The sequence below is a fragment of the Colletotrichum scovillei genome (assembly GCF_011075155.1).
Source record: "Colletotrichum scovillei strain TJNH1 chromosome Unknown Contig00012, whole genome shotgun sequence".
Taxonomy (NCBI): Eukaryota; Fungi; Ascomycota; class Sordariomycetes; order Glomerellales; family Glomerellaceae; genus Colletotrichum; species Colletotrichum scovillei.
In genome coordinates this window covers 812,046-825,458 of record NW_023336270.1, presented here as the reverse complement: position 1 = coordinate 825,458, position 13,413 = coordinate 812,046, and the positions used below count along the sequence as shown (strand labels likewise).

At 48.0% G+C, this 13,413-nt stretch overlaps 2 protein-coding genes across 2 annotated transcripts; one reads left to right on the top strand and one right to left on the bottom strand.

The window, feature by feature from the left end:
• Positions 1-3,764: 3,764 nt before the first annotated feature.
• HER10_EVM0000925 (uncharacterized protein) lies at positions 3,765-5,531 on the top strand (the record flags this gene model as incomplete). The annotated part of the gene is made up of 12 exons (XM_035470690.1): positions 3,765-3,894; positions 3,951-4,004; positions 4,061-4,200; positions 4,255-4,263; positions 4,310-4,339; positions 4,393-4,465; positions 4,521-4,557; positions 4,608-4,698; positions 4,749-4,785; positions 4,836-4,986; positions 5,038-5,108; positions 5,161-5,531. The coding sequence occupies 12 exons, from the start codon at positions 3,765-3,767 to the stop codon at positions 5,529-5,531; spliced, it is 1,194 nt and encodes a 397-aa protein (XP_035326035.1).
• Positions 5,532-9,774: 4,243 nt separating this feature from the next.
• Positions 9,775-12,920, bottom strand: HER10_EVM0008718 (uncharacterized protein; the record flags this gene model as incomplete). Its single annotated transcript, XM_035478228.1, has 6 exons — positions 9,775-11,007; positions 11,095-11,421; positions 11,489-11,751; positions 11,838-12,191; positions 12,279-12,399; positions 12,456-12,920. The coding sequence occupies 6 exons, from the start codon at positions 12,918-12,920 to the stop codon at positions 9,775-9,777; spliced, it is 2,763 nt and encodes a 920-aa protein (XP_035326275.1).
• Between the last annotated feature and the right edge of the window lie 493 nt (positions 12,921-13,413).

Sequence of the window (13,413 nt, the reverse complement as noted above, 5' to 3'; positions counted from 1 at the left end):
AAAGATACAAGTGTATTGGATGCAAGAGTATCATAAGGAAAAGAGAGGTCAAGCCGTTATCATTCAAAAGTTTGCCCTGCGGGCCTTGCTTTAGTAGTCCCGGACTGTAATCAAACTGAAGCAAACACAACTATTTAGTCGGCGGAGGAAAGCGGAGGAACTTCGATACCGGTCAAAACTGTCTATCGCGTTTCGAAAATACTCAGGACGACAGGGGTTAGGGTTAGGGTTGCGGTACTTGACCATGCAGAGCCAGCCAAGACATCGTAAGATTCTTTCGCTAATCACTCTAGGCGATTACCAACTCGGTGCGCTTATTACATCAAATGGAGAACTGATAAAGTCTTAGCCTGCATTTGAAGAAGCCAAATCGAACTTTTTCTGACATTGAAATCAGTCAGAGCTAAAAGCTGTCATCAAAATGACCTCGAATGCTTGGTGGCAACAGCATGAGTTGTGTGAGGCAACACCCTCCAGACAAAGATGTTCGGACAGAATGACTGATCCGGCCAATCAGTGAAGACACAAAATCTCTTGATGAGGAAATACTCAGGACCGATACTGGTATGACCTTTCGGACTGACATGGAGTAGTCTGTTCGCGAACACGCACATGTATCTCGCAACTCACGGACCGCCGAAATGACACATGCAGGAGCGGAACCTAAGTAGTCTCAAGATCAACCTTACGTATTTTCGGATCTAGTGTTGTGAATCTCGGGCTTGTGTCCGCTCTAAAGTAAGCTAAGAGATAGTCAAGATACGAATGAAGTGTGAGGCACGAGTACCTTAGTAGAAAGTGGCTTTAATACTCTACGAGAAGCAAAATTTCGTACGGGTCACCTTCGCCCAAGCTCCCATACGTTTTTTAGTCTCTGTCTATGTGTCTCTGGCCTGGGTATGATCAACCCAGAAGCACATTGAATCTGCTATCGCAGCGCTGGGTCTAAAACAACTTGAAAAATCAACTTCCAAATTCACTCGAATAAATATGAGAAAATCGCGCTCAGGCTTAGAGAAGAAACTCAACGAATAGGGTTCAATCGACCGACACGTTGGAAGATTTAGGTACATTACTGTACATCGCATCGAGTTATAGTCTCAAAGTCATTGCCGATGGTCTTATGTGATAAAGTAATTGGAGCTTTCCAAGTAGTGGTATATAGTACCATCACTTGGAATACAAAAAGCGGAGAACTCTTTGGCGCGACATGAGCTAAGTCACTACAGCTCTAGCTTTCTGCATATTTGCACTAGACTTAACATGAACCTAGAGAGCAGACGCTGTGCTCCAGAACTGTGTCGCATCAAAACCACCCGAGGATGATTAGGAGGACAATCGCATCACAAAGCTCTGCGCTAGTGCGTTATGGAACGCCTTCCTCCGTACCCATACTCTGAGGTAGTACACACCAACCGCGCGCTTCGTTCCTGCCTGGATTGTACTGGAGTTACTCTAGGACCATGACGGCTTCATTCTTTGAGGTGTGGAGATGTGGGATCCGCAAACAAGCTCGAAGTGGGAGCCGGATTCATATCCGAGCGCCTGGGGTTCGTGCCAAGACTTTGACCAGTGCCACACACCTTGCAGGCTTATTTACGCATAGGAAGTTTCGAAGTAGGAGTTTTTGCCGCCGTTCCCTCCTACAGCCAACGCTTCATGTCGGTAGACCCGAGAATACTGACGGCGTATTTGGGAAACCCATGTTGCCGACTAGCGCCCTCAACAAAAACCCTCGTTCACCACCATACGACGGCTGTCGGCCTCTACCTGAGACAATGATCTTCCGGGTCCCGCTCTCATCGGATATACCCAGGCGGTTCAGGGGGCGGGAACGAATTCTATTCAGTGGATACCATCTGGGGTCATTGTTTACTGGTTTTATTATACCTCATGGTTCGAATATGGGTCCATCATGAATATCAAAAGTGGCGAACAGTGTCCTTATCGATTACCGACACACTCAAGAGACGGAAATAAGACACAAGGTAGGGCAAGCTTGAATTGCTCAATGACTACCCTGTGACGATAGGAAACCTTAGGCAGAAAACATTTCGCTCCAATTCATTAGTCCTGCATCCTCTGATCTATGGGCTACAGGGAACCTTCTTCTGTCCAAGAACCAGGCCATTATCTGCGCACCCTTTCGAAAGAGCCTGGAGTCTGTCAAAGTCGGAGGAGCGAATGCAGCAGAACTAAGAGCCATTCGTCAGCTACAAAGACCGCCTCAGTGTTCACCACTAGATTGGACACTTACGCCAGGGGAAGGGAGGACTGCGCCTTTTACTGCATTGCAGAAATTGTTGCTCGGGGCTGGCTTCCCCTCCACTGTCATGCAGTAGTACGTCCCGTATTCTCCAGTTCCCTGTCTGTGTGTTGCGCAAAACGCGTTAGCATGCGCATGCAGGATCTAACGGATCTAGAGCCACGGAGATCTAGCCGAGTGGGGGAACGCTCACCCGAAGACAGTAGCTGTGAGAAACAACACCGTAGACATGAGGGTGGTTGAAGAACGCATTGTGTCTGATGTAAGTGGATGATGAATAGTTCGTAAGGATACGATGTGGTTTTTCTAGTAAGCTGAAATGACGAAGAAAGATTGGGTTTCGGAGAGAACGATTGATTGAAAATTGGAAGGTCGGAGAATGTTGACTACATTTCAACAACACCAAGGAGTCTTTCGTGCCGTGTTTATATGCCAACCCACAGATGAGTGAATCGTGTTCACCTTCACCCTGGAAACAATTTTTGACGACTATCGCGCGATTGTTTGAGTCCAGGTTCGATCTGCCCATCCATACCACTCCGTAGGGCCCCTGAAGATAGGGCCGGCGGGGAGGGGAGCCGCGAAACATCTCGGCCGACTCTGAACGGGGCTGTCTAGGAGATAGACGCAAGGTCTGAAAGGTGATCCCAAAACAGAAACCACGATTCCAAAAATCGGAAGAACGTATGCTCGCATAAGACCCTGAGTGCTCGGACGACGAAGACAGAAACCCGGTTCCAAGTGATCGGACTCGTGGCGGTGTCACGTGGCTGCGCCATCTCCTTCCATTGTTCCATTGTCGACGGATTCAAAGAGTCAATTTCTTGGTTAAACCCCATGTTCCCGGTCCAAGCGAGAACGAGCCGTGACGGAACAAAATTGCCGCAGGCAACGTCGGGGATGGAAAGAGGCAGAACACGAGTCAGGTTTGGCTGGCAAGCCACCATCTTACCGTTGCATGGCGCGTTTGACCAAAACTCTATTCGTCGAGAGTTGACGGTATTTGTTCATCACCGCTTGGACATTCCGCGCACACGCACGGCACTAGGTTGCCACGTGCGGCAGCTATCTATGAGAGCGTGCGCAGGAATCCCTTAGATTTCCATACATGAGGAGCAAGATCCGATTAATCCCGCCCCCCAAAGAGCAATGCTAAAGTTTCCCAATCAATGCCCATCTTTCCCTGTTGCCCCGTGCCGTTTCACAGAATTCCCCATCACCCCCTCCCGCCTCACCGTAAAGAAGAGAACGCACCATTTTATCCTCTACAAGGACAAACGAGCAAGTGTCAGCGGAAGCATCGACCAATTTTATCGTCGTCGTCAAGGGACCTCGAAACATTGATTCATCGCGGGCCTCCGCTTCGCCCTGTTTTCCCTCACGCACCTCCGCTTCCGCTCGGCACATCTAGGATCGGCTTCTCCGGGCTGGAAACTAACGACAATTGTCTTGATGGGGCCTCAATAGCAATTCGCGACAGCACGCAGGAGCTGGAGCTATGGAGTTGGAACGCGTCGGGGCGGTGATGCGCCGCTTAAGCATCAATCATGAGGCGGAGCCTCTCGCCGGGAAGGTCGTCAGCATCATCGTCGCCATGATATCGGCCTGTCTTCTTGCGAGTCTTTTTGGTCAGTGCTTTCGTGACAAACTCGACGTCGAATGCAAATTGCTAACATCTTGATAGTGATGAGATGGACATCAGTGAAGGACTGGAAGGCATTACCATGGACGATGTGGCGTAAGGATCCCTCGCGATTATACGCCTTTGTCCATGATTTTTACTAACTTTCAAAGTCGTGGTACTCATCTACTTCTTCTCCTTTCTGTTTGTATTCGGCACTTCAATCCTACAATTCGGATTTGGAGCCGACCTGAACTTCGACACTTGTTCCGCAGCGACCCTCTTCTGTTTGGGGGCATACGTGTCTACCAAGGTAAGCCAGACTCGTCACAACTCTCAGCGACATCTTGACTAACCACGGAATTAGTTGGTAAGTGCATGTCGGCCGCGTGCACTATAGTGATATCTAACAGGGTGAACAGTTCATCTACCTCTTCATGGTTGATAGGGCAGTAAGTCAATCTGTGCGGCATATTTACCTCTTGCGACTCACATCAATGTGTAGCACATTATTAGACAAACGAGAAAAAGACGCTTAAAGTCCAAACTCTATCTTTTCAACTCATTCGGCATGTTGGGTACGCTTCGAAGCTTCTATCACGAATAGTCTTCATAGACTAATCTTTCCGCTAGGCGTGTTCGTCCTGGTTGTTATCATGAACTTTATTTTGTATGCCTGGATGACTCTAAAGACTCTCCTTCGGCTAATGATCTCCCCAGCCGAATTACTCATTTCGAGAATGGCATCTGCATTATTGGGATGGAACAGCCTGTGTTGCTGCCACTCATCTCTTTCGACGCAGCTGTGAACGTGAGTATACTTTCGGCTCGTGACATCCACCTTGATCTAACATAGACCAGGTTTATCTCACAATCTTATTTTTACTTCCTTTACTGAGTAAGCTACTAAAGAGGCGATTATGTTGTACGGTTGCTGATGCTGCCCAGGTCTACACTCCGTAAAGTACAACTTCTGGAAGCCATGGACATTGGACTGGCGTAATCGTCGCATCCCCAGAGCTCCACCCAATGTTCGGCTACGAAAACTCGTTATACGCACTTTCATCGGTTCTTGCTGCACTCTTGTTAGCAGTGTGACGTACGTTCTTCATTGTTGGTCTGAGAAGAACCCGCACTTATCATGATCTAGAAATCTGAGTGTTCTCATGGCTTTGAATGGGGAGGTGGCATGGCTGTGCTTGCTATGCTGCAACACCGATAGTGAGTATTTACGCAGCGCCTCACGTAGACAAGTCCGACTAAGGCCTTTTAGTCTTTTTCTCGGCCCTGGTGATCAACTGGATCACATCACCTGGCCAGGAGTCAACATTACGAACCTTAACACGACCATCACGCGGTATATCCACATTAAGGGATGACGCCGTGACTATTCCACTTGATCCCGACGGCAACAGTACGAGCACGAGAAAGAGTTGGGAGCAGAGGCGATCAAAAACACCGACAACAATCGGTCTTGAAACAGCAGAAGCGCTTGATGACGCTGATACAGAATTAGGCGAGCGCTGCGTGCGAGACGACGACGAAGCTGACGCAGATCAGACATTCGAAAGGGAAGGGAGGCACTTGGACGACGAAGACGATATTGAAATAAGTGCCACCGAATTACGAGGTGCCCAGGCATGAGCAGCGAGATGGGCAGAGATCACGACGAAATTTACGAAAAGTTTATGTCCTGTCTTTTAATCCAAATCCAGAAAACTGATGGGATAGAAAGGAGTTGGGTACACGGACGAAGCGAAATGGGAATCGGTGCAATTGCGATGTGGAATCACGGGCACACTTTTGGCGCGACTTTAGCACATCGCCCTATTATACGTTCGAGTTCTGATGGCGATCTCATCAAAACCGAGAGATCTTTCAACGTGGGACAGTCAAAATAATCTGATGAGCATAGGATGCCAGAGTTTCCTAATGGCGAGTCACACACATAATATTTCCCCAGCTCCTAGTCAGGGCAATATGATGACATCAGGGCGAATTCGGCAAGCCATGTACCAAAGACATCAGAAAGACGGTGCTAAGTAGTTGGGGCATATGTGTAGATATGGGAATCTGATAAGCAGGTCCTTTGTGAGTGATATTGCAACAGATGAACATCAACGCCTTAGAGATAGACATAGTTTATTCAAGTACATGGCCGGGTGTGTGGGGGTAGGCCCCCAGATGTCGGTTTGCATCACGATGACGAACGGTGTGTTCCAACCGGGGCCAAGACGGGAATTGAGATTTCGATAACTTTATTTCCCCCTGCTGCACTTCAATCAGACGAATCGTGAGTCAGACACCAATGGCTACAATATTGTCGGCATTCTCATTGGTCGTGCACATTCGAATTCGTCATTCTACGTTGAGCTTCAACCTAGGTCGATGATGCGATACCTACTCTCCATCAACCCATTCAACGACTCTAGAACATCAAATGAACCGTCATTCTCAAAATTCAGCTTATCCTGCCTCATCATGGAGTCACGTTCTTCATGATCTCGCTTGTGCCGGAACCGTCACAGCACTCACCCAATTGTCTCTGTCAAGTGCCGAATTTGCACGCTTTCTGTGCCTCTGCATAAGTCAGCATGCTGCGTGTCAAAAATAGGTTTCAGTAATGTATTTATGACGAACCAGCGAAAGCGAGGATTGACACGAGTGCGAGCAGGGTCTTGGTGAGTTGCATTAGAGACGGCCTATACTCCGTAGGTGAAAATACTACCCTTAAAGTTCGAAAGCACATTACGTCAAGCTTCTCGGGGTTTGCTGTGGTTCGATGTGCCAGGATCCTCGAAAGGTTAATCAGAACAGAGATCATGGATCCAAGGCGAAACTGTCAGCAAAAGAGGACCTGCGGATTTCGTGTTTTTATATCCGAAGAGCATCCACACGTATCGTACGGTACATCTCTAGAAACTTTTAGTCAGTTCGGTTCAACAGTCTCTCAGAAAGTAACGCAAGTGTGGTTTTTCTGATACTGCGATCAAATCCATATTAGTACAAGGGAGATCTGCTTTGAAGCACGTGGTGCTGACAATCAAACACCCAATTGTGAAAAGTCCACGTGAGCTTGGATGGATCTCCATGCGGTTTTAGACAATCCGCGTGGTAATTAGGAGACTATCTGAGGTAACCCAATTTTCGCATTGTGTTCGGCGGGGTAGGTTGAACTTCTCAGATGACATGTTCTACATGAGGCAGGCTTTACTGGGCAGTCAGATTGAGAAAAAGCCAAAAAAGTATTATGAACAGACAGTTAGATTTACACATCCAGCCTCAGGGCTTGTGGGCCGCTGATATATGTATCCCGAGAAGTATTGCTACTGTATTCGATGGTCCTTTTTTTCTTTGTTGATGTGGTCATGCCAATTTTGTAGGGGCATTGTAATTGTTTCCCTTGCAATGGCTTTACGACGAGCTTTGCCTGGCTAATCTTCTTTCTATGTAGATAAATCTTGTAACCAGTCACATATTGTGGTCAATTGGTATTTGTGAACTACGACATCTCTACCTGGGTTGTTTCAGAGGTGGGAATAAATAAGTCCTGGTCATAGCTTGCCGCGACAGCTTCTACCGTGCAGTCATGCAGCACAAACACCCGCTATTTCTGTATAATTTCATAGATTGATTCACAAGTTTTGGCATGCACCATGCCCCGTAAAGTTTCCTCGTATTCATGTATGTTTTAATTTCTACCTTTGCTGATTGCTCGGGCGGTTTTCGATATCTTATACACAGTAATAACCACAATGAGAGTAAATACTCTCACTGTCTCGACAGACTTTCTCGTATCTATTCCGAGTGACAAAAATGGCTTTGAATTCCTTGGGCTATCGCAAAGTACACCCACAAGATCTATTCACCATGGTTGGCTTGGTACTTTTTGGCCGCAGGGTTGCAACACATGTGCTCTTTCTCTTCTCAGACTACCTCATACTGGGAGAGGCGTGACATTATAGTTCTCAAACTCAAGGAAGTGGCCGGCCAATGACTGGAATGGTCAATTCAAGCACAACCTTGAAATTGCTTTTTCGGTATCGAGATAACACAACGCTAGACAGTCAGATCTGACCCAAAAGCTATCAACACCTTCCTGGCCACACTCTGGCTTGCTTCAAACAGCGTTCATGGTCTAGACACCTCGCATGAATATTAGACAGCCAACTGCAAACGAAGTATGATATCCGCAAAGCTCAAATTAGCTTTTGGGCTAACAATCTACCAAAGCAACGATGTGTCTAAAAGCCAACTCTCCATCATATCTAATCGGGCTCGGTACCTTTTCTGCCTCCGAGCAATATCTAAGGGCGAATCACCATGCCATAAACCTTTCCCAGAACCCGGTGGCAGTCCACCGCCCCGAATTCGCTGATGCGGATTGGCACCATGTGCAAGCATCAGCTTTACCATCGCTTCCCCCACATAATATTGAGGATAAGTAACCGCAAAAATAAACGGTGTTAGACCGAAAATATCTGCATCATTTGGCGAAGCCCCGTGCTCCAGAAGCACTGATATAAGAGGAAAGCTAGCGGATGAAAACAGAGTGCAGGCTAGGTGCAATGGCGTCCGCCTCATCGCATCAACCGGCGACACTGAAGCTCCTGCCCGGAGAAGAAATAGCGTATTCCAGAAATGACCCTTCGCTGCAAAATGAAGAGGATAGAACCCATCAGCTTCTGGCTCTGGGTGATCAGGGTCTTCGCCGTTATCCACTAATAACTTGATCAGGGACCCCTCGAAGGCAGCCTGAAAAAGCCGGGAACTTCTGATATCTTGTGCCCTTTCGGGTCCATCAACTGAACCCAAAGAATAACGCCTTTCAAGAAAGGTTTCGTTGGGAGACTTGGCCGCAAGGGCCAGAAGTGAGATCTCATGCCGCCTTTGACCATTGGCAGTAATTGCGTTGGCAGTATCTGCGTTTGCAGTTCCCTCCCCCTTAACTTGGATCAACACTCGCAATGCATTTCTTGCGGCGTCCAAGTCTTCGATTCCGTCGATGCGACGGATCAGATAATCAAGTGCAGTCTGTCCGTGAATGTCTCGTTGATCAAGATCAAACTTATCCGCCAAACATATCAAACACTTGTACCTCCCAAGTCTCGCCGCCTGGTGCAGCGGTGTACGTAGAACCTGATCCACAGCACCTTTGTAGTCAATCTCCGACAAGATGAACGGTAGACTATTCCAATGCCCAGCCGCAGCTACGAAGAATACAGGTTGGTATTTGAGGCTCGGTGGTCTGACAACTGGCGATTCTGAAGCGAGAGGGTTGGTTTCAATTCCAGGAGACATTTCATTGCCGGGAACTCCTCTCTTTAGGAGCCTGTCCAAAAGACGATGATGACCAAATACTGAAGCCAGGGAAACCAGATTAACAGAGTTGTGACATCTTACCATGCCAGACGTCTTGTCGAACTCAGTCAATTGATAGCCGCAATCTTCCTCGACCGTTTGAGCGGCCATTACTAGGACGGGAGCTGTGATGGGCACGGCAACGTCGAAGAGACCAAAGTATGCCGCGTCAAAAGTCGAATCTATGTCCCGTACGAAGACACCATTGACGAACTCTTGTGCGTAGTTGAAATGAGTCAACCAATGCTGGAGTGCATAGACGGAGAAGCTTGTTAAATCAAAGTCCGCCGTGAACTCATGGCATGCACTGTAAGCCTGACCCAGGAACTGATCCGGGGGAAGGCTCCCATCTGACAGCTTGTTTTGTGCCTGTGCCAAACTCTTGTTGAACACTGCGGTCAACGCCGTGAACTTTTGGGTAGTCAAAACTCCGAGAGATAAGTAGGCAATACAACTCTCGGACATCAGTCGATGAGCTTCTTGCATATCGATAGAGCCTTTCCATACAGAGTCATCTTCCACAACCTCATCGGAACCTCGTAGCAAAAACTCCTCGGCTGCCTGATGCAAGAAAACGACTTTGCCGCGGAACTCGGTGACAAAGAATCCGCATGTACTTGACATCCATCTCCGGAAGCTCAACGGATGGAAGATCCAAGTCCCTCTCCGAGTATGCAGCCTCACGTGCCGGAACGTTCAGGGCTACATTCATTTCTTGTAATGTCAGTGGCTCCGCGGCCGCTATCATTAAGTGGAATAACCTCTTGATGGGTACAATTTGTCCATCAGAAACGCGCCCGAGCATTTTCTCGTACGCATCGAAAAGAGAACCCGGGCAATGTTGCGCGAGCTCTGCCCACTGTTCTGGAGTATCCTCGAAATTCTCATCCAAGGCGTCGAATATTGCACTCATCCAGAGATAGGTTCTTGGCGCTAAGTGGGGTCGGGGTTCCAGAACCTTAAGGGAGTTCACAATGAAATCCAGCGTTCTATGGCCCAGTGCTTTCTCGATCGTGAGTTTACTGAGACGATGACGCTTGGCTAGCTCTATTTCTTGCCATAGATCAACCCCAGTGAAATCGAGCTCATCGTCAAGAGTGAAGTCGCGGCGGATATCGATGATTGATGAAGAATCAATCCTCTGCATCTCCTCCAGGATGGCTGGGATTCTCCTCGAGGTAATGAGAAATTTGACCGGAGGGGGTTTCGAATCTCGAACAGTCCAAAGCCCCTTCAAAAGCAGGATCAATGCATGCCGTCCGGAGCTTTCACACTCACTCAGCCCATCGAGAACGCAAATGACTTGTCTTGAGACCGGAGAGTTGAGTGCTCTCTTGAAAATCGCCCAGAGCGGGGCGATTTCAGACCAGAGAGCAGGCCCCTGAGCCTGTATTTCCTCCCTGCAGTAGTCGGCAATATCAGGGTGTTGGTAAAGCATCTGGTGAATCATGGCGGACAAGGCATTTTTGAGACAACTCTGCTTAGGGCCATCCTTGAAGAAGAAGTAGGCCACGGTTGTCGGTGCATGTGGGTTGCCGTAGGGAAGCACATCCTGGATCAGATGCCTTGTAAGGACTGACTTCCCACAGCCAGCATCTGCTGCAATGACTAGTAGACCGCTGGCTTGTTGTTTCCATCGATTGAAATGATCGTTGCGTCGAAGCCACTCGCATGTTTCCGGGGCCCGGATCGGGTTCTTCTCCATGTACTGCTCATAGGGTGTTGTCTTGAAATGACCAAGGAGAGTGGCCATTTCTCCCTGATTCGTGTGACCAAATTGCAGTGTCAGTCTGTGAGAGATGTTTCCCATAATGTCGTTTCCTTGCCGACTTGAATATAGCGATACATCTTCCTTCAGCCCCGTTTCCAATTCTTTCAACTTCATTGTCCGATTGATCCAATCGTTGGAACCCAGGGATGTCCGAACCCCCTGTAACATCTTATGCTTCTCAAAGCAAAAGGCGGCACTTTCCATTTGGTATCGGAGCATCTCCTTGTATACCTGTACAATCCTCTCCTCGAGATTTAACTTCAGTGTGGACAGCTGTGAAGTTCTCTGCCATTGGTCATCAATGACATGGCGCGAGAGATCCATATACCAGGACATGCTGGAAACCACATGACCGAGGCCTTCGAGCATTGCTTCATGCTGGAGAATAGGCCGTGTGAGAAGCTGGCTCATCTGTTAGCTTAAGTTTTTCATCATGCCTTCTTGTACTGCAAGTGCGGGAAGATCTAACCGGGATAATGGCAGAAATACCAGCCCAAGCCATAGCAACAGCTGGCTGAGTCGACAGAACGGCGCCCATGAGCGTCTGTAGATCCACCACAAAGTTTGCGACGCTCAGTACGCCGTTCCTGACTCCTTCATGTTTCTGAGCCTTTTCGAAAGATGCTTCCACCACTTGTCTCATTAATCTGAGACGCGCCTTCCCGTTTTCATTTTTGAAAATGTCCCTTTCTGGCTGATATCCATTGCTGGGCTGCCTGATGACATCAAACCCTAGTATTTTGTACCGTAAGTATGCAATCAACAATTTGTGCGACAAAAATGGATTGACATGATGCACTGAAATTCTGAATACTGACCATCGATCATTTGCAATACCAAGACCTCTTCGAACTCCAGGACAAGTTTCTCATCGCTGCTCTTAATCGAGTCATATGCTTTATTCCAAAGCCGAACTGAGATGTCTTCTGGAGCGCTGAGCTCTTTCTTGTCATTCGACCCTGATGCTGCCCTATGTTCGATCTCTTTGAATAAAGAAGAAACCGCTTCCTTGATGCTTCGTCGGTCGCATATTTCTTTCCACTGATCTTTGGATTTCTGGCGTATCCTATTTTGTTGTGTCGCGCTCATGAAACTGTTGCACCTGTCATGTAGCTCATTAATTTCCTTAAGCTTGACCTTCAACTGCTCAGGAATATTGGTCTTCGCCTGGACTGAACAAGAGAGAAAGAGGATAGATCGAGCATGATACTCCGCGATTTGAGAATAGAGATCGATCACGACGGTAAGATGAGTCGTACTTGGTTTGGACCTGGATTGCGCCGTATAATCTTCCCAGATTTGCCAGTATCGTTGCAGCTGCATGATCGAGGCCACTCCCTCAAATATATCCTCTTGTTCATCTCTGTCGCATTCGAGAATCTATACAATTGTTAGATTCAGAATCATTTTGGGGGGCCCGACTAGACGATTGATACCAAGAGGATGAAGATGTTTGACCAGGCCAGAGCTGTGAAGGGATGGTCTGAGACGGCCACGTCAACAATAGTCTCCGACCAGAACAATATCCTGGCAAGTTCTTCCACCTTTTCCTTCATCTTTGTGCTCTTGCTTTGGAGAGACGTAGCCCACTTCGAATCTTTTCGTTGTGCTTGCAATTGTTTGACGATCGACTGAGCGAAATTTGAACACAGCAAATCATTCACGTCAGCGTCTTCTTTCACAGCTGACAAGTACACTGCATAGGCAGTGGCCACATCATTCTCGCGTTTCTTGAGGAGCTCAAAGGCCTCCGCCCATAGATCAGTTGAGTTAATGCTAGGCTCATTGCCACGCTTTTGACCAAATAGGCGTAGGATGCGTGACATATTGTCACAATTGACTCGAGTTCTCGGGCTTTGCGCAAGACTTGCTCGTGTAGGTACATGACTTGAAAACCGCATGTATCGGAGGCAGCGTGTATCATCCGCCAACTGAACAAGCAGCCTAAGGATGAGTTGATGCGAGTCGCTCCAATTTTACAAGCTTGGATTTGCTTCGTTTTATGAGTCTCGGTGAGTTGCAGCCCCTCAGCCGCTCGGCGGCTACATCTGCAACTCTAAGACATTGATATGCGCCAAGCGGCGGAGCCACTTTTACGTGTACTCGTGCCTACTTACTATTGGCGTCTATTCTCGCTTCGAAGTCTTCCAGCCGGCTGAAAAAAGGAAGTTGAGACTCGGCAAGGAGCATCTACTTTGCTGCACTGACTATGAAAGACTTTGCAAACATCAAATGCTTGAAACCACACTGAGTCAGAAAGCGTTCGACCCCCTGCATCGCGTAATTGCCAAGCGAGGCCCGAAGGGCCTCAGGGTACGTCCCTCAGGTTTCTCTAACATGGGATCTTTTTTATCTGAGGAGGCAGTGGGTATGAGGTAGGACTGACACAAAGGT